Source organism: Phyllostomus discolor, chromosome 5 (genome assembly GCF_004126475.2).
Source record: "Phyllostomus discolor isolate MPI-MPIP mPhyDis1 chromosome 5, mPhyDis1.pri.v3, whole genome shotgun sequence".
NCBI lineage: Eukaryota > Metazoa > Chordata > Mammalia > Chiroptera > Phyllostomidae > Phyllostomus > Phyllostomus discolor.
The window spans coordinates 125,965,742-125,986,835 of NC_040907.2; the positions used below are offsets into that span (position 1 = coordinate 125,965,742).

Genomic DNA, 21,094 nt, shown 5'->3' on the forward strand with positions numbered 1-21,094 from the left:
CACTACTCACAAGAGCCAAAAAGTAGAAACAACCCAAATGTCCATCAGCTGATGAGTGGATTAAACAAAATGTGGTGTATCACACAATGAAATATTATCCACCCATGAAAGGAATGAAGGGACTCGTCTGGTCAAGATGGCGGTGTAGGCAGACACGGCTCACCTCCTCACACAACCACATCAAAATTACAACTACAGTATAGAACCACCAACACTCAGGAATGTCAGAAATCAAGCTGAATGAAGTCTGACAACTACAAAATTGAGTAGAAGTCTGACAACTGCGGAATTAAAGAAACCACATCCATCCAGGCTGGTAAGAAGGGCGCCAGTGCAGAACAGGCTGGTCCAACACCCACACAGATAAAAATTCAGGAGGGATATCTCGGGAGCAAGGAGTCCCAGACCCACGCCAGGCCCCCCAGTCCAGGATTCCGGTAGCAGGGAGATAAGTCCCCACAACTTTTGGCTGCAAAATTTAGCAGGGATTCAGTTGGTGGAAAAAACTGCTGGAGCCCCAAGCAGTTCCTCCTGGGGAACCCACATACGGACTCGTCTATTCAGATTCACTCCCTCTGAGCTCCAGCACTGGGGTAGCAGCTTGAAAGGTACCAGTGGCATACTGGGAGAAACTGAAGTGTCTGGCATCAAGGCGAGCAGAGGCCATTGTCCCTTTTCTAAACCTTCCCCGCACAGAGCCAGTTGGCTGGTGTCATATCTGAGACTCCATCCACCTGGCTAACACTATGTGACCTGCCTTGGAGATCCCCTGAGGCTCTGCCCCACCCAATTTCCAGGCCCACCCAAGCTGCTTTTCCATAAGAATGACTGGTCTTGGTTCTTAAATCCTATCAAATAAGCAACAGCTGGCTTCAGTGAGCCCTAGTGGCAGCCAGATTAGATTCACAACTTGGCTTCCCTCAGAATCTCTAAGCCTAGCACTGGTAGCAGCCACCTCACATTGCTTTACAGCTCAGGCATGGTGCCCTGGGCAAAACACAGGTAGGGGCTGACCTTGGCCTGCACCACCCAGGAACCTCCAAGGCCAGCACGCCCAGTGGACAGCTACAGGCCATGTCAGAACACCACCACCCTGCCCCTGTACAGGTGATCCTCTACAGACTGTGGAGGTTGGTGGTCAGTAATCATAGCCAGTCCTTGCAGCCAACTGGCCTGGATAAATCCCTCCCATTGACCTGCCAACAGAAATCAAGGCTCAATTATAAGAACAGAGTGTACTTGGCCAACATGAAAGGTGTACCTCAAGTACCCAACTTGGGTGACAGGGGAGGCTGTGTCACGGGACCCTGCAGGACACCTGCTACATTAGGCCACACTACCAAGACACTGAGTTAAAGCAGCCCTACCTAATACATAGAAACAAACACAGGGAGGCTGCCAAAATGAGAAGACAAAGAAACATGGCCCAAATGAAAGAACAGATCAAAACTCCAGAAAAAAAGCTAAATGAAATGGGGATAAGCAATCTATCAGATGGAGAGTTCAAAACACTGTTTATAAGGATGCTCAAGGAACTTAGTGAGGACCTCAGCAGCATAAAACAGACCCAATAAGAAAGAAAGGATACACTAATTGAAATAAAGAACAATTTACAGGGAAACAACAGTAGAATAGATGAAGCCAAGAATCAAATCAATGATTTGGGACATAAGGAAGCAAAAAACAACCATGCAGAACAACAAGAAGAAAAAGGAATCCAAAAAAATGAGGACAGTATAAACAGTCTCTGGGACAACCTCAAGAGGTCCAACATTCTCATTATAGAAGTGCTAGAAAAAGAGAAAGAGCAAGAAATTGCAAATCTATTTGAAAAAATAAGGAAAGAAAACTTCCTTAAATTGGTGAAGGAAATAGACAGGTAAGTCCAGGAAGCACAGAGAGTCCCAATTATGATAGATGCAAAGAGGCCCACTCCAAAGCACATCATAATTAAAATGCCAATGACAGAAACTCTTAAAATCAGCAAAAGAAAAGAAGTTAGTTACCAGATGGTTGCCAGATGGGAGGGGGGCAGGGGAGAATGGGTGTAGAGGTAAGGGGATTAAGTATGAAAAGGTAGTTACAGAACAGCCATGGGGATGTAAAGTACAGCATAGGAAATGGAGTAGCCAAAGAACTTAAACACATGACCCATGGACATAAACAATGTCAGGGGGATTTCTTGAGGGAGTGGGGGCACCGGGTAGAGGAGGGCAAAGGGAGAGATCAGGACAACTATAATAACATAATCAATAAAATATAATTTAAAAATAAAAATGAAAAGACAACGAGGCCTTGAAAATAAAAATAAAAAAGAAATGAAGTACTGAAAATGAAGAAATGAAGTTACATGCTGTAACATTGCAAATCTTGAAAACATTATGCAAATGGAAGAAGCCAATCACCAAAAGCCACATATTAGACGATTCCATGTATATGAAATGTCCAGAATAGGGGGAAATCTACAGAGACAGAAAGTAGATTAGCAGTTGCTGGGGGCTGGGGACTGTTTTGTTCAAGGCCAAGCAAAGCAAGAGACCCTCACAGCACAAGTCAGAAGGCCCGTGTGCTTCATCCAGGCCGAAGTCACACAAACCAGGCTCGCCGAGGGCTGCAGCCTCTGCTGGGGGTGACAGTAAAAGGGTACAAGGCTTCTTTCTGAGAACATGGAAATGTTCTAAAATTGTGTGTGGTCATAATTACCCCACTCTGTGCATATGATAACAACCCACTGATTTTTAAATGGGTAAACTGCATGGCATATGAATTATATCTCAACAAAGCTATGAGAAAAAGACACACATGCAGGGAGGTGGCACACGTGCACAAAGACGACACACTCACAGAAATAGCACACACACAGTGACAACACATGTGCAGGCAGACAACACACACACACACACACACACACACAGCACACAGGCTGCCCACTACCACGAAAGCATGAGTCAGCATAGCTGGGATGAAAGCCTGCGGATGCTGAGATTCCATATAATTCAAACCTGATGTGGAAGCCCCAAGACACAGGAGCTCTGCTGGAGAGGCTGGGCTGCCAAGGCCTGGGCCCAAGCCAAGGAAAGTCTGAAAGCTGATTCATCTCAAGCTGCAGCCTTGGGGATAGGCAGGAGGAAGAGCCCTTGGAGGGGGAGCTGAGAATCGCCAGGCTGGTCCTCAACTGGCACGCCCTGCCATGCCCCACACAGGCAGCATTAAAACTCCCAGAGTAGGCCCAAAGGTCGGAAGAAACATCAGGAAGCGGACAGCCTCCACCATCTGGAGGAAGTTATCTGGGATGACCGCTTGGCCTCACTTCCTAGGGTTATAACCTCTGCAGGCCCTGACCCAGAGAGGTGCTGGGTGAAAGGATACTGCAGTCTTGCTGGTCCCAGTCCATCTGCAGCAAGAATCCTTCTCAGGGGAGGGGTGATGTGGTGGCTGTGTGTGGTGGGTAAATGCAGAGACCCTAGAGCCAGAACCTGGGCTCTGCTACTCAGACCATGTCACCTTGGTAAGTCGCTTAACTTCCCTGTGCTTCAGGGTTACAACACCCTTATTGTGCGCTTGCTCTGAGAACATACACAGAGCACCTCGAAGGTCCTGCCTGGCAGCAAGGACCAGGCACGCGTTCGAGTTTGCTGCATGGGTACCATGACTATCGTTCAAAGTGTGCTGGGAGCCCCCGTGGCTCATAACGGGAGTGCCAGGAGCAACATTCTGGAACCACAAGACAGCTTGTCTCTAACTCCTGGCTCCACTGTGGCCCGGCTTTGACCTGCTCAAATTCCCTGCCTGTAAACAGGAAAAAATACCAGTGGTTGAGTATCCTTAAGGGGAAAAGTCCTTACCAAGAGAACAGGCTGGTTCGGGGTAATTTTATTTTATTTTTTTATGGTTAGCAGGGTTACCTTTATTTTTTAAGTATATTTTATTGATTATATTATTACAGTTGTCCCAACTTTTCCTCCTTTGCACCCCTCTGACTGGTACCCCGCTCCCCTCAAGCAATCCCCCCCCTTAGTTCATGTCCATGGGTCATGAATATAAGTTCTTTGACTTCATTTCCTATACTTTTCTTAACCTCCCCATCTATTTTGTACCTATCAATGCTTCTTATTCCCTGTACCTTTCCCCCCATTCTCCCCCTTCCCCCTCCATGCTGATAACCATGATCTCCACTTCTGTGATTCTGTTCCTGTTCTAGTTGTTTGTTTAGTTTGTTTTTGTTTTTGTCTTTTAGATTCAGTTGTTGATAGTTGTGAGTTTGTTGTCATTTTGATGTTCGTAGTTTTGATCTTTTTCTTAAATAAGTCCCTTTAACATTTCATATAATAAGGGCTTGGTGATGGTGAACTCCTTTAACTTTACCTTATGTAGAAAGTACTTTATCTGCCCTTCCATTCTAAATGACAGCTTTGATGGATAGAGTAATTAATCTTGGTTGTAGGTCCTTGCTTTTCATCACTTCAAATACTTCTTGCTAGTCCCTTTTTGCCTGCAAAGTTTCTTTTGAGAAATCAGCTGATGGTCTTATGAGTATTCCTTTGTAGGTAACTCTCTGCGTTTCTCTTGCTGCTTTTAAGATTCTCTTTATCTTTAACCTCTGGCATTTTAATTGTGATGTGTCTTGGTGTGGTCCTCATTGGGTCCAAATTGTTTGGGACTCTCTCTGCTTCCTGGACTTGTATTTCTATTTCCTTTGCCAAATTAGGGAAGTTTTCTTTCATTATTTTCTCAAATAAGTTTTCAATTTCCTGCCCTTCCTCTTCTCCTTCTGACATCCCCATGATTAGGATGTTGTCATTTGGAGATTTCCCAGAGTCTTCTTATTCTCTTGTTTTGTTTTGTTTTTGAATTCTTGTTTTTTCACTCTGTTCTGGTTGAATGTTTATTTCTTCCTTATGTCCCAAATCGTTGATTTGAACCCTGGCTTCCTTCCCTTCACTGTTAGTTCCCTGTGGATTTTTTCATTTCACTTAGTATAGCCTTCATTTCTTCCGTTATGTTTTTGCCATACTCAGTGAGTTCTCTGAGCATACTGATCACCAGTATTTTGAACTCTGTATCTGATAGGTTGGCTATTTCTGTTTCATTTAATTTTTTTTTCTGGGGTTTTGTTCTGTTCTTTCATTTGGGCCATATTTCTTTGTCTCCTCAATTTGGCAGCCTCCCAGGGTTTGTTTCTGTGTATCAGGTAGAGCTGCATTGACCCCCTATCTTAGTGCACCTGTTAAGTGTGTGGGGCAGAGCCTTGGGTATTTGCCAGGGCTGGGCAGCCTGCTTCACTGCTTTGTGGCTCTGTACGTGGGGGAGGGCTTGAAAGGGGACAGTGCTGCTGCCTGGCTGCTGGAGGTTTGCTCGGCACTCTCCCCATTTCCGGTCACTTTATCTACTTTCTATATGCGACTGGCTCTCCTCTAGCTGTTGTCCTGCTGTTGGTTCCCAAAGTGTGTGTGTTTGCGTACATTCTAGAACCATGTGCGCCCTTTACATGGACTCTCCTGAGACGCTGACAGTTTCTTCCACCGCCCTGACCCCCACTGGCATTTTATAACCAGAAGTTATGGGGCTTTATTTTCCCATCACAGGAACCCTGGGCTGCACGGTCTGGCCTGGAGCTGGGACCATCCACTCCCCAGGGATCCGTCCTGATTTTTATCCACTACACGTGAATGTGGGGCCGCCACACCACATCCTCTCTGCCCGGCTCTGCCGCTCTTACCCATCTGGATGAATACGTGTTCTTCGAAACCTTGGTTGTTGAACTTCCATACAGTTCTATTTTCTCGAAGTTCTGGGTAGTTTTTGTTTTGAGGTCAGTTGTGATCCTTCTTATGGTTGTTCCAGGTGGTGAAGAGTGTCTACCTATGCCTCCATCTGGCCCAGAAGTCTGGTTCAGGGTAACTTTAAAAGCGACAAAGAGCATGCACAGGTAAAAGGTTGGTGGAAACGCACCCCATGTTGCAGAGTTGCCTCCGGGTGGCAAAGTAGTACGCGATTCCTCTCCTTAAGCCTTTAGGTCTTTTCTAAGTTTTCTGTAATTCCCCACCTGAGAAGGAAAGCCAAGCCTGCACAGAGCGTCTGCCTGCCTGCTACAACGAGCAAGTCACACCTGTATAACAATTATTTTAAGTGAAGTTTTTTTTTAAAAAACAGGCAAACAACATGTGACTCTCCTTCTGTCATCCAACCTCCCTGCAAAGTGGAGTAGAGGCTGCTTGCAGGGAGGGAGTCGGACCAGCCGGCTCACGCACACCTCTTCTGCTGTGAGCATCTCCCAGGCTGAGCGTGACCAAGGACTGTCTGGACCCCAGGTGGTCTGGGCCTTAGGTGCTGCCTTAGAACCTACCCATCTCCTCTCCTCAAGGTGTGATTCCACTGTGAGTAAAGAAAAATTCACTAAAATTTCCCTGAGCCAGGTGGGGGAGGGGGACTGTGATCTGCTGGGCTGCCAGTAGCAAACCAATGATGTCACAGCCACCCCAGCTGGGGAGTCCCCAAGCCAGCACCTCTAGGATGATGCTGATGATGATGAAGATGAAGGCGGTGGTTGATTCCGTCTCTGGCCCATAGAAAACACAGTTGCTTAGGTCTTCAAAAGCTTAGTAAACATTGTTAAAGGAAAGGTGCTCACTTTTCAGGACCCCACCTCCAGTGTCAGGGCTGCTGGCCCCAGGACAGGGCAGGGCCTCACACCGCAGGTGTCGGCGACGCCCCTCCTGCTGCAAACCCCTGCCCTCAAGCCCAGCCAGAGTCCAGAGAAGACCTTGCCAGGCTGGCAGCCACACCCAGTTTCCATTCCCCCGGCCCAGGAGCCACGTGGCTTTGAGGTTCCCCCTGTGTCACCACCACAGCCCACCAAGCACAGGCTGGGAGCACTGCCTGGCCCCCTGCTTGGCCCAGAGTCCTGGCAGCAGGGGCGGCAGCTCCAGGACGAGGAGACAGGAAGCGTTCCTCACGTGCCAGAAGGTGGGTGGCTGCCAGGCCCTGCTGAGAAGCGGCCCCCTGCATTGAGGCCCTGCAGTCTGAACCCTCCTCCTCAGAAGCAGACGAGCCGATGGTGGGCGGCTCTAGAGTAAGATAGATGCAGCCGGTCCCTCCCAAGGCTGAGGTCACCTGTCCCAGGTCAATGGTCCAGCCAGGGCTCCCCTCTGATCCATCAGCCTGGCCCAGCGGGGTGCTGATGTGGCTTTAAACCATGCCTCCCCACACCAGATCAGGAATGAAAAATGTTTCCCACATAGTCTGACACATGGCAGGTCTGCAAGGAGTGATGAATGGGGGCATGGGGTGGGGAGAGTTCCCTACAGAGGATGGGTGAGCACAGGAGGACCGAAAGGAGTAGACCCAGCCGCCTGAATCCCTGTGCGGGGCCCAGCTCTACAGAATAACGCCTGACAACACATCCGTTCAGGCCTCGCCACACCCTCACACAGCGGGGAGGAGCAGAGAATGGCTGGGGACCACCATCAAAATGAGGCCTCCTACTGTCCTTAATCCTGCCAGGGGCTGGCACTCGCAGCTTGTTTTTCAGGTTCCTTAGGACTGGGACACTTCATCAGAGCTCGTCAGCGCCGAGCCCACAGCCACTGACAATGCATCCCGGCCCCTCGGACACACACCAGGTCCGGACTCACTTCCTGTGCTCGTTGTTACCTCTCTGAACCTCCGTCTGCAAGACTGCTTATCTACTCAGCCACTCACTCCCTCTTCAGATGTTCACTGAGCAGGCCCTGTTCTCGTTGCTGGGGCCACAGCCAAAAAGTCCTCCTGGCTGGCGCTAATGTTCTGCCGAGTGGTGAAACAGGTAAAAATATGGAACCAAATGGAAATAGCTACGGAGAAAAATTCATCATAGAGAACTAAGGGTTGAGATTTTAAATAAGGGCATCAGGGAAGATGTCACTAAGAAGGTGACACCTCAGCAAAGGCCTGAGGAAGAAGAGGGGCAGGTGCTGGCAGTATCTGGGGAGGGGTGTCCCAGCAAAGGAGGGCACGGGAGCCCAGAGGACCCGGAGGAGGGGTACCTCCCAGGGCCTGCTCAGCTGCTCCCCAAGGGGTATTGAGGGAGGTCCTGGGGAAGGATAGCAGCAGGGAAATCAGTTAGAGGCCACGACCATCACAACCATCACCGGGAGAGGCAGCAGGGCGGTTCGGACCACCCAGCAGTTGCTATTCTTGTCAAGCCCCGTTCGTTTCCCTTTTGGAATTAAGAGCACAAAATGCTCCCACCCCCACAAGGGACCTGCTGAGCACCCAGAACCGCAGGTGTTCACCCAGCCCCAGGCCTTTGCCCCAGCTGCGAGCTGTGCCAGGAATGCCCTTCCCACCCCCCTCCCTCTCTCCCTCCTCTGTGCCCCCATGGGTTCTTGGTGGGTGCTCTACCCCCCGTTCAGGTATGTCTGTCCTTCCTTCTTCCAGATACGCGCTTTAGGAGGACAACTACTGATCCACGCAGAGCGCCGCCTTCGGAACCAAACCACATTAAATAAGCATCCTTGGCGCCAGACCTCCAAAACAAACTCCCTCAGGCATGCGGCCTTTAATGAGAGCTCTGCTTTCCCACAAAATGTGGCCATGGCTTAGGGAACGCACGTTTTACCTACAGCCTCCCCATCCAGGGACTGTGAATTATGAGGTGACAAAGTATTAAGCACTCAACGCACCCAGGCGGGCAGCCTGCTGGGCCACGGCACACAGGGCCTCTTTGGGCTGGAGGAGCTAATTGGGCGCGTGAGCTCCTGCCAGCCTCTCGGGCGGAAATGAACCTCCACTGCGGGCCGGGGTGGCTTGAGGGCACGGGTGCTTTCTGGACACATCAAAGGTATGAATGTTTGGTTGGCTTAGAAGCAAAAGCTGACAAAGAGCTTCAAGCGGCCCACTGGGAACAGGGTCTGCGTCAGACAACCGCGTCCTGACCAGGGTCCCGCCATCAGAGGTTTCTGCGACAGGGGCCTGCTCAGCCGTGCCGCGGAAAGCAGAAGACAGTGAGACTGCAGGTTCTGCAATGTCCGTGACCAGTGCTGTGTGCACAAGAGCAGCCTGCTGCCCTGTAGTGTTTGGAAAACGGATCAGACTTCGGCAGTGCTGACTGGGGCTAGGAAACACCAGGTTCCTTTTGAGCCTCAGATCCCGCTAACGGGGCTGATGACGTTTTTATTTTCTCAGTTGGCTTTCCAGTGGAGGGAAATGATGACCCGCATGGTGGGGGCCTTGTAAACACTTCCACAGGGGCCCCAGCCCCAAGGACTCCCAGGACACCCCCACAGGGCAACCACTGGACCAATCTCATTAGCATCCTGCTCTCAAGCCACTGCCACCGCCACCGCATCACTGGCCACCACAGGGTTTATGATCTTGAGTCGCTTTTCCCGTTTACTTGGGCCTTTCCACTGATTGAAGGGAAGCCACGTGGGATTGTTGGGAGAGCACTGGACTGGGAGTCAGGCACCCAGACTCCGTCGGCCCTGACAATCACCCACGGCACAGCCCTGGGTGAGTCTTTTCCCTTCCCCGAGCCTTGGCTTTCTGGTCTGGAAAGTGAAGAGGGGACCGAGAGGCCTCCACAGCCTCTTTGGGCCGCAGCTGCGCACACTCAGGCCAAAGTGCAGGTGGACCATGAGGACGCTGCGCTGGGATTCACCACTGGAGGTTCTCAAATCCGAGGATTATTTGTGCTGACAAGGAGCTCCTTGGAGCTGCCAGGGCTGAGGCAGCCTGCGAGAGTGGCTATTATAGTCCCCGCCGCTGTTGTTTCTTAAGGCTTTGGAGGCAGGGCAAGGCCCTCATGCCGAAAATGGAATGCTGGGCCCAGCAGGTGGTCTGGGAACTTCCCACTGCAGGGTCCGGGGAATGCAGAGACTCCCTGGGTGCTCCCCGAGGCCCGCCCTGGGCTGCCACACTGACACTGGAGACAGGCGGGAGGCAGGTGCAGCCCCTAGCACACTCGCCAGCACTCCAGGTGGCCCGGAAGATGCCAGGGAAGGAAATAAAACCTGCCCCCAGACCAGACCACCCCTCACTGGGGAGGGAGGCCAGCTCTGCCCAGGAGGAATGGCAGTGAGGCGATGTCTGGCTTTTATCCGCATCATAAATAAGTTATCAATCCAGCAAAACATAGCTGTTGGGAGTCTGCAGGACCAGACCACCTCGGAGGCGGAAGGACTCTCCAGGACCCAGAAAACCACCCGTCCGCTCAGACAGAGGCCGGGCGGGATGGGGCCTCCTGGGAAGCAAGAGTGCTGGACTGGGTGACCAGGGATCCGGAAACGAACCTGCCGTGGGCTCTGTCTCAGTGTCCACATGCATGCCAAGAGACCATCCACAGCAATAAAAGCCGCCACTTTTCTAGGCGCCGAGGCAGCGCTTCACGTGCTCCTGACTCTTCTCCCCAACCCGTCCCGTCCGACGCAGCGGTGAAGCCACAGCATTTAACAGGGACAACTGCCACCACTGCAGGGCTCGAGCACTGAGCTCAGCCCTTCACACACGACAACTCCATGTAGTGGCCGCCAGTACCATCCCCACTGTACAGATGAGGAAGCCCAGCCCCGGAGAGGGAGAGATCGGAAGCTGCCCAAGGCCACGCAGCAGTGGGGGCAGGCCTGGGTCTTACCCCAGGCAGTCTGGCTCCAGCGGTCACGCTCTCTTGCCCTGCTCACACTGCCTGCATGCAACCCGCAGCCAAACCTGCTGTGTTAAAAAATAGAGCGCTTTGCTTAAAGAACAGACCACTTTACTTAAAAATCCGTATTTCTTATTTCTCCTTAAAACACTCACGCGTGTCGCGATGCCAAATTGGCACTCCCTTCAGAGAGGGCGTTGTCCCCTCCCATCTGCCCGGTCCCCCCTCCCCTGCTTGTGCTGGCCCTCTTCTCTTCCCTGTGTTATTCCCCAATCCTGCAGCCGTTGGGGTCGGGACCCCTGTGTACCGTGAGCCCAGCCCTGTGCTCAGCACTCAGAGAAAAGCAAAGATGTGAGGCACGTGTCTGACTTCCGAGAACCAGATGGCCAAGATGGGGCATGCCACAAGCAGAGAGAAGGGGGAGGCACCGTGGGAGGTGGAAACAGAATGAGCAAGGCAGAGGGGCCACAAAGGGAAGCACGAACTGGCTGGGGGGGCGGGGTGGCAGGGGTCTGCAGAGCAGGGTCCACCGTCGAGGCTGGAGATGCAGGTGGGGGAAGGAGGCGAGGCCTACACTAATGTGGGGCCAGACACCCCACCCCTGCCTGGGTTCTCAGCATGAACGTGTGAGGGCAGGCAGGCGGACTATGGCCCGAGATTGCAGGGACAGGCCAGCAAGGTGGCTCCGTGAGGGCACCACTTAAACTCCAGACCCCCCACTCCACATCCCAGGTGCAGGGCTGGACAGCAGGGCAGAGCAGAGCCCGGGCTCCCAAAGGGACTGCAGGACAGCCCATTCACTCCACAGCTGACCAGGAGCAGCCCCCAGAGCAAGGACAGGTGTTGGCGCAAGGACGCCGAGGAGCCACGGGCCTGTCTGTCGTGCCAGCCCCGCACTGGCGTGCACCAGAAAAGACACTTCACCGAATACTGATGTGGCCCCTTTTACCGACCTCCTGCGCCCCCTGTGCCCGCAGGGGCGAGTCTGAGCTCCACCTCGAGACAGACACTCCCCAGACTGCATGCTCACCGCACCCCTTCTCCCACGGGGGCACTGGGTGACTTGCCATTCCCTGCACCCCGTGAAGACACAGGATTTCCTTCCCTGCAGACTGCTTATAATTCCTACCTCTTGGCTTTAAAAACTCCTACTGATGCTTAAAAATCCGGCCCCAACGGCCCCTCCCCAGGAAGCCTTCCTTCCCAGGAAGCACTCCTCCTCGGTACCCACCTCTGGGACACCCGTTGAGTGCACGGTGCTTCCCGGCATTTCCACGGAACAGGGAAGTTCGGTGCGGCCCGTCTTGTTTCACACCGTCTTCTGTGGGTTGGCCTTCTCTTCAAACCAAGGGGCACGGGAAGGGCGGGCTGAGTTTCACCCCTGCACTCCCAGGGCTGAAGTGCTCCACTCAGCACCTCTTGGTGTCCCCCTACCCCCATCCCAGAAGGCACCTGCATATTACAGACCAGTTGTGGAAGTCCCGCTCCGTGCCCTGAGCAAGCACTGTCTGACCCACTGTGCAGAGAAGGCCGCCGCAGCAGAGAAAGCAGGCTTTGGACACCCCGGGAACCACAGGTGGCCTCAGCCGCACATCTACGCACTGTTGCGATACAAGGGGCTCTGACAGTATTTTTAGTATTTTTCACTATTCACAATAATTGTAATTACTGTAGCCATTATTGCAAGAAAGTAATAAACATTACCATTAATAATATCCCCATTTTTAAGGCCCCACCATACACCAGACCCTTCACTTTTTACACTATCTTATTTAATCCTCTGAATAGTCCCTACCAGGGGTGTCCAACCCGCAGCCCACAGGCCGCATGCGGCCCAGGATGGCTGTGAATGCGGCCCAACACAAAGTCATAAATCCACTTAAAACATGATGAGATTTTTTTTGTGATTACATGTTGCAATATTTTTAATATTTGGCCCAAGACAACTCTTCTTCCAGTGTGGCACAGAGATGACAAAAAGTTGGACACTCTTGATTGTTCTCTCCTCCTTACAGATGAGGAGCACCTCATCTGTAAGCACAGAGAGGTTTAGAAACTTATTCAAGGCCACACAGCAGATCTGTATGAGACAAAGAGACCCCACACTTTCTGCTGCCCCAAACTGTCGCCTCTTGATTACTACTAACAGTGACTGCCATTGGCCTTTCTGTGGGCCAGGCACTTTTTGTAACAGTTTTCCTGGGATATAACTCACACACCATACAATTCGCTTGAGTCTTTACACTCTAGAATTCAATGGCTTTTGGTCACACACACAGAGTCATGTAACCACCACCACAATCAGTTTTAGAACATTTCATCGCTCAAAGAGCAGCCCTGACCTTTGTGGCCGTCAATCTCCAGACTCGCCAAAGCCACCCCCTGCATTACCCACCATAACTCCCCTTTACAAACTGGAGGACAGAGGCTCAGAGAGCTCCTGTGACCGCACAACATGAGAGGAGGTAAGAAGCTGGGCTGGGACTCGGCCTCCCCGGCCCTGTCCACACAGTCTGCCGGAGGTACACTCAGCATAACCTGCTAAAAACACACCATCTGCAGACAATGGAAAATGAAACCAGATGATGACAAATCTTACACGCACGGCTACTTCCTCACCGAGAAGGTGACTCACAGGGGCGGCAAGGCTGAGCCCTCACTGCCCCAGCGCAGGGCAGAAAGGCCCGGGACCCAGGAGAGAGGAGACACTGGGCAGTCCAGGTCCTAGCTGGGCACAGTGAGCACAGGGCCCCCGAGAGGCAGGGACCCACCTGCTCACCTCATCCCTGTACCCCAGAGCACCTGCAAGGCCCACAAAGAACTGCCCCCCCCAGGCCTCCATGCCCCCCCACCCGAACATAGAGGCACCATCACTAGCGGAGGGGCTGTTCCGCCCCCCGCCCCCAGCCAAGGGTCCTCCCAGGTGCTCCCTGCCCACAAGCCCCCGGAGGCTGGGGGTCAGGGGAGCACTGCGATGACTGTGGCGATAACTGGCCAGGCTCCCTGAGGAGCAGAGGTCACCACTGCTGCCTGGGCACGTTCTTAATAAGGAACCTGAGAGTCTGACCACCACCCCTGCCCCCAGAAGCAACACTGCAGCAGGACCTGGCCTCCCCACACCCCTTGTTTCATGCTCAAGCTTGCCCGAGTCAGTTGTTCTCTCTGCTGGCCATGGCTCCGCGCTTTCTTCCTTCTTTACAATATGTACACAGTCTTGAGCCAGTGTCGCCCCCTCTGAGGAGTCTTCCTGGATGCCCTAACCAAAACAAATGGGTCCTTCTGTGCTGCCTCACACAGGATTTTAACTTGTCAGCTTTTATATCTGAATCCCGTTAGCCTACAGACTCGTCTGGGGCAGTGGTCCTGGCGTCCTCAGGCCTGGATGCCTCCCACCCCCTCCCCCAGCTGTAACACCAGACCCCTCAGAAGAGCAGGCGGGAAGTAAGGTCAAGTGCCCATTGCTCGGTTTGAGGCATGAACTAACCGCAGTGCACAGAACCCTCCCAGTGTCTGCGCCAGGCGCTCAGTGGTGAGTGACGCTGCGGACGGCAAAAGAATGGAAGGGGATGACAGCCACTGCCCCCAGTGCAGTTCCAGTTGCAATGAGGATCGAGCCAGTTTAGACACAGTGCTTCTCACCAGAGCAGCTGAAATGCCACATGGCTGCAAGGCTGGCAAGAGGGCTCTGTTCAGACCATCTCACAACTGGCAGGTCTGCTCGGCTGTGAGGGCCAAGTTCAGGACTGGTGTCTTTCCTCTCGGCACCTACAGCCCAGCCCAGTCCTGGCACAGAGTAGGCCCCAGGACCGATGGGGAGGGAGGAGTCAACTGTGGGTTTACACGGGCCTTCAAACTCCTACCGAACTCCTGCCGCGTGTCACAAAATGCCAACGCCAGAGCTGGACGGGACTCTGAGGTCATCCACTTCCACCTCTGCAGTACACATAGGAGGCAACTGAGGCCCAGAGAAGAGAGGCAGCTTGCCCAGGGCCACACAGCCATGGTTCCCAACCCCCAGCCAGATTCTTTCAGAGAGCAGGCTGCTGCACCCCTTCCCTGGCCTCCCTCTCCCATCCTACCCTTTCTGCAGGTCAGACCAAGGCCCACCTGCCCAGCACCTCTTCTCAGGTCTCCTCCCTGGCCCTGTTCAGCATGGGCTCCCTCACTTGCGCACGCTCTTCTCTCTGCCTTACCCTTCAGACCCAGCAAACTCCTGCCCATCCCTCAAGGCCCACTTCAAATACCATCTTCTCTGACACCATGGATAATAACCACTCCCATTTCCTGAGTACCCACCCCACTGTGTTCCGAAAAACCAACAAGGTAATAGTGAATCTACTTTTGGGGTCCCCGCAGCTTGGCACCCAAGTTCCTCGAGGGCAGAAACCTGCAAAGCAGGGTAACAACAGTACCTGCCCACACCACGCACACGACTGCAGGGCTTTGCAGACTCTGAGGTCCTGTGCTGCTGTGGGCTACCTGCGTTCCCTCAGACCTGCTCCCCACGGCTCAGCCTCCGCGTCTGCACGGGAGTGAAGTTAACAGGTGAACTGGTAGTACGTGTGCCAGGACTGTGTGCCGGGACTGTGTGCATGCTACGCCCGGGCTGTGAGAGAGACACATTCCTGTTGCCGTTATTATGTGTGTCACTTTCGTCTTGTTACACCTCCCTGTGGGCCTTGCTCACAGCCCACGCTCAGTATGTATTTTCTTTGGAACAAATGACCTCGGCATTTGAGTTGTTCAAGAAAATGAGGTTAAAATCCAGAGGCCACATGAAGATGCAGAGTTCAATCTTATCATCGAAATGCTGCCCTGTAGCCTTCGAGTCCAAAGGCGGCTCGGCTGGGTCACTGTAAACAGCCCCTCACCCTCACAGGGCAGGCTTCTGCAGGACCAGGAGTGAGCAGCTTGGCCCTGAGAGGCTGCTGTGCTGGGCTGGGCCCCCCTCAGGGGCCTGGAGGGGAAGGCACCTTGGGATCCAGACTGAGAGATAGGCCTCTGGAGACAGTCGAGGGCACAGGCCGTGGCCTGGTGTAAACAGCGGCCCAGCCTGAGGCTCAGCCCTGTGAGGTCCACGTTTACCTGTCACCACAGGCAGGGGACCCAGGCAAGCCTCAGTCCTGGAAGGAAGCCCATCCACGGAGCAGCCTCCGAGACCTGATTCGGCCTCTTCTGCAAATATCCCATTGAATCGAATTCCAAATGCCAAGGAGCATCAAATGCAACCCCTCTTTGGATAAATGAGGAGAGTAAAGCCAAGAGATGGGCTATGACTTGCCCAGGTCACACTGCTGATTGGGACATTTATTCAGAGGCCACCAAAAGCCCACAACATCGGCTGAGCAATGCCTGGCCCCAGGCCCGCCCAGCAGCCTCCCACCCCGAACAACCGGAGTGCAACCGGTCACTGTACACCACGGACTTTGGCCATGTGATTCTGGTTCATGGGTGCTGAGACGGGGGTCAGGCTCCTTCGTGACCCCGATCCCTGCTTCACCTGACAGTCACTAACCACCTACCAAAGGGCTGCTGAGCGAGTTCAACAACAGGGAAGTTTTCAGATGTAAAGGGTGCGGACAGTTACTCATGAACGGTGATAACCATCCACTGCCGCCTTCGTTCAGGTCCCCAGTGCACATTTGTAGAGGCGGTCGGAGCAGTGGCAGACCCAGCCCCGTCACCACCCAGCCGACAGCCTGCCCGCCTGATGACTATGGAAAGAGTTCACGTGGCTCAGCCAAGCCACTGGTGTACACCAGCTCTCCCCCTCTCTACCTGCTCAGATGCTGCATCCCTGGGCGATTCCAAATGTCACCTTGGATTTTTAACCAAAAGCTGTGGCCACAACACAGTGCTAGCCAGCAGGCTGACTGAGGACTCCCCTGCAGCCGAGGCTCCCCCTGGCACCAAGGCAAGGTCTTAGCCTTCTCAGCTGTCCTCATACCCTGGGTTTCTCAAAGTCTGCTGCATGGAACTCTTGCATCCCTGCTGATTCCGGAACACACCCAACTTTGAGAACCAGCTGCTGCCTAGACCATGCCCCTCTGCGGGGGCCCCATCGCTCCAACAGGCAATGTCTGGTTCTTTGAAAGGCAAAAAATATCACTCTTTATATATAAAGCACAGATACACATATAGTTCATAAACATCTCTTCAGGATATCTATGGTGTTAAAATGTTATGGAGGCAGCAATTAGGAAAAATGTCTAAAAAGGCTCTTTGGCCATAGGGGTGGGGGGCGCGTGATGAAAGAAAGACTGAGAAGCACTGGTCTAGACAAAGGTGGCTGTGACATTCAGCAGGAAGACACCCTGAAGGGTGGGAGGATGGTGGGAAGTGTTCCCAGCCTGCCAGAAAGGAAAGACCCCCTTCCCCTCATGGGACTCATCCCTCTCCTGAAGGTGCAGGGCAGGGGGCACGCAAGCCCTTTCCTGGGACACAGCAGCTCATACCTGACCGAGGACATGCCACAAAAAGAGCGCCTACTGCCCTGAAGCTGCAGCACAGGTGCGTGCGGCCTGACACCCTGAGGAAGAAGCAGGAAAGAACCAAGATTCAGCGGGAATTGAGTGAGAAAGAAAGAAGCCACTCGTGGCTTCCTGGTTTGCACTGTGATGCCTGGGAGGAGGGGGCAGATGCTGAGAGAGGGAACTCACAGAGCAGAGCATGGGGAAGAGCAGGCTGGCCTCAGGGGCCAGAGACAGTGGGGCACGTGACAGTAAGAATAATAGCGGCTAATTCTGACAGAGGCTTGACCACGTGCCAGGCAGGTGCCACCAACCGTGCTGCCCGGTAAGGTGGGTCCCATGATCAGCACCAGCACCTCAGCTCCAGGAGATCAGGGACTGTGTGCGCCTCAGGCCCTGCTGTAGCCCCCGGGGCCTGAGCAGGGCTGGGCATACGGGACACACAAAGAAAGTACGTGCAGAATGAAGAAACCCTCACTTTGGGCATAGGAAAGAACCACAGGGAGGGTAAGTAACTTATCCAAAGCCTTGCGGCTAGTAAGCAGCATAGCCAAGAATCCACCCCAGCACAGCCTGCCTTCCTCCGCCCTGCATGTGTCTGGGCTCAGAGACCCTTGCCAGGTAAGCTCCAGATAGTGAGGGCATGAACCAGATAAGGCATCATCCTAGCTGGGCCACTACCCACCTGGCGGAGCATAAAGCTGGTGCCAGTAGGGCATGCGGGGTTCTCTGTGGAAAGCAGCATGCCCAGACCATACCACCTGCCCACAGGAGTCCCACACACAGGGGAACTGAGAAGAAAACCAGGTATGCCGGGCTCAGGGACTGGAGTTAGCCAGGGCCTGGGGTTGGCCAGGGCCTGGGGTTCACCGGGGCCTGGGGAGAGGGGCAAAAGGAGGCTTGAGGAAACGCTTGTCCCTTACCAATCCATCACAGTTGCTGATGGCAACAGCTGCCCCCGGCATGCCTGTGATACTCCCAGTGTAGACACATTCTTGCTGCAAGGGCTGTCGGAAGAGCTCCTGAAAGTCTTCCTGCCACTCCGCAGAGGCCCCGGGCACCACCAGCCGCCGGCTGGGCCGCAGGTGCAAGTGCAGCTCCTCCCCAAAAACAGTAACATTGAAGTATAGGGAGTAGCGCCTCGCCCAGCCAGGCCTGGGGGGTGGAGCGGCTCCTTTGTGGCGCAGGGGGCTGCGGGCCACCCGGAGGTGACCTGAGTGTGAGGGTGGTGCAGGTGGCCTGTCCACTGCTGCACTCCCTGCAGAGGCTGCTGCTGGGCCAGACACCACATGGGAGAGGAAGCGTCCCCGAAAATCTGTGCTGCAGGGCACTGTCACACCATAGTCACGGAGCCTTCCGGAGGGACGCAGCCCTGCTGGAGGTAAACAAACAGTCACTTCAGTACAGGCTGTGCAAAGGAAGGGAAAGCCAGACATCCCACTGGGGCAGGGAGCAATCTGCAACGCTGTGTCACCTTGAAGGGACCCCTTAGCCCAAGTTCACCCATTTCCTATCTCCTGCTTCCTGAGCCCCTGGATCTCTGCACCCGGATCGTATTCAAGCACTTTGTGGGTCTAAATTGTCTCCGGGAGTCCCTAGGTGCTTTTCCAACTTAGCAGAAGAAAACAAATGATGCCAAACAGAGCCCTGTCACTCTAGCAACAAGCTTTCCAACCTCGGGCGCTGCGGTGCCGAGCAAGGCACGGAAATTCCCCGCAAGCCCCCAGGGCGCAGAGAGGGTCTGCCCAAACATTCCCAACGTGCTGAAGTCACCAGACCAGCCTGGGGTAAGACCCTCCTCGCCAAGCTCCCTGAGCGCAGCTGGCAAAACAAACACACCTAGAAACCCAGGGGATCCTGGGCACGTGTCAAGGAGAAAGGTGGAGCTGGAGAGGGGAGGGAGGGAGTACAAGCTCTATATTTTTCCAAGTTTAGAAAGAAACTTTTTTAAGCAGTACAGTGGCTGCTGAGATTTCTCCATGGCCCAGTCCCAAGCTGGGTAAGTATAGATCTTCAAAAGTAAAAAAAGATGCACGGGGTGACCTGACCACTCAGGCCGAATTAAGTGTGAGGTCACGGCCCCATGCTCCGGGCTGCATGCCAGCGGCCCCGTCCTCACACAGCTCTCCCTGAGCCCAAGCCAAGCCAGGCATAAATGACAGTTCCCTGGCTTCCAGGCCTGGTGATTCATGGATACGAGTCTGGGAGGAATTTTCATGTCCGCACAGCTCTATCTCCTGCCTCCCTAGCCCCCTTCACAGCGCTCATAAAACCTGGAAAGTGATGTATCCTGAAAATCCCCCGTGTCTAAGGCAGTTGTGGCGGGGGGAGTGCCAACTCTGCTCTTGTTTACCCCTTACAGCAAGTAACCCCAAGACTTCAGCCAGATGGATCCATTTAGTACACGAACAGAGCTCACGGATAAGCAACCACCCTGCTTGGAAATTACGGAAGCCACCTCCCCATGCTCTGAGCCATCGGGAGGGTATCCTACACAGGGAGGTGAAGGCAGGGTGTGTCTGGTCTGCACATGGCAGGGTGTCTGCAGAGAGCATGACAATGCTGGGGAGAGGGGTGCGTATTTCTGTACAGGCACGCTCACTGGGGTGTGGGGTAACACCTGCCAGCCTGATTCTGTGTGTGTGACAGACACTTGCACACAAGCACACACATGCACACACATGCATACTAGTTGGAAACAGAAGACACTGAAAGAGAGTAAGGCAGAGGGGGTAAAACCACAGAGACAGATGTGCATCCCCTAAAAGAGGTTTTGTATTCCCAAATCTTCTTCTGGGGTCTGTCTCCACATCTTGTGCCAGAAAGTTAGAGAAATCGCCGGACAGGGTCGGTGACACAGAGGAAGAAAAGAGAGCTTATCCCCGTGTGCGCACCGCCTCCCACCCTCGCGTTACCCAGCTTCTCTGCACCGCTGGTCACCCGACCCGCGCGCACCCCATAACCCATGCGCTGCAGCACGCCCGGCCCGCACGCACCTGGGGTCCGGCTGCCCGCGGCGGCGCAGAGCGCGCAGTGCAGGGGCAGCAGGCAGGACAGCAGCGCGCGGAGCCGAGCCATGTGGCCGCGCGGGAATGCCGGCCGGGCAGGCGCCGGAGCCCCGAGCTCAGCGTTACGAGAGAGGTTAGGGCTCACCCGGGGCTGCCTGAGTGCCGGCCGGCCAGCCTCCTCCGCCGCTGCCTCCTCCCTCCTCGTCGCCTCCCGCCCTCCCGCTCCCGGTCCCCGGGGCGGCGCCGCCGAGTGGACAGCTGGCTCCGGGCACCCGAGGCTGCCGGCGGGAGAGCGAAGCAGCCGACGTGCCATCGCCTCCGGTGCCAGCTGTCGGTGGATCGGTTTGCCAGCACCGTGACGCCCCGGGACTCGCGGGACCGGACGGTGGGGCGGCGGGGCGGGCCAGGGGTGGGCACACTGGCGGGGTGGGGCGGGGCCGGGCGCGGGTCGGAACTGGGGGCGCTGCGCGCTCGGGGGCGGGGCGCGGTGCTGGAGAGTGCAGCTGCATGCGGCCCCGCCGGATCGGAAGTGCCACGCGGAGCCACAGCTGGGGCTCCGAGAATTTGGGGCGAGGGCCCCATCAGACGCCCTGGCTCCCCCGGAGTGACAGCCTGTAGCCGCTTTCCCTGGCTCCTCCGCTCCTGTTGCTTGGACCCCAGGATGGCTCTCCAGAGCCACAAGGCAGCAGGAATGACCGACTGCATTTGAGTGGGAAGACTGAGTGCACCCCCTAGAGAATGTCTCCATGATGCTCCCACTAACCTTCGGACTCCTGGGATCTATTAACCCAAGTTCACCCATTGCCTATCTCCTGCTAATAGGACCCCTGGGCCACCTATTTTGCAGACTACAGCTTCCTAGGCCCCAAGCACAGAGTAACTGGCCTGTGTCCCAGTCAAGAAGAATAGGGCAGCGCGACGTGAGGCGAGAGCCCTGGCTTTATAGTCACACAGCCCTGATTGAAACCCTAGCTCTGAGCCTCCACTTCTTCATC

The 21,094-nt window shown here is 54.4% G+C and overlaps 1 protein-coding gene across 8 annotated transcripts in view; it reads right to left on the minus strand.

Annotated features, from left to right (window-relative positions):
- ADAMTS14 (ADAM metallopeptidase with thrombospondin type 1 motif 14) overlaps positions 1 to 20,477 on the minus strand; it is an 85,615-nt gene extending 65,138 nt beyond the window's left edge. For 5 of the 8 annotated variants that reach the window (XM_036026848.1, XM_036026844.1, XM_036026845.1 and 2 more), the window contains exons 1-2: positions 20,088 to 20,477; positions 18,015 to 18,466 (exon numbers count right to left, since the gene is read on the minus strand). In XM_036026848.1, the coding sequence (XP_035882741.1) occupies positions 18,015 to 18,466; positions 20,088 to 20,412 (777 nt within the window). In that variant the 5' untranslated portion in view covers positions 20,413 to 20,477. The remainder of the gene's footprint in view (positions 1 to 18,014; positions 18,467 to 20,087) is intronic. The other 3 variants (XM_028512726.2, XM_036026847.1, XM_036026843.1) reach the window with 1 other exon arrangement.
- Positions 20,478 to 21,094: the final 617 nt, after the last annotated feature.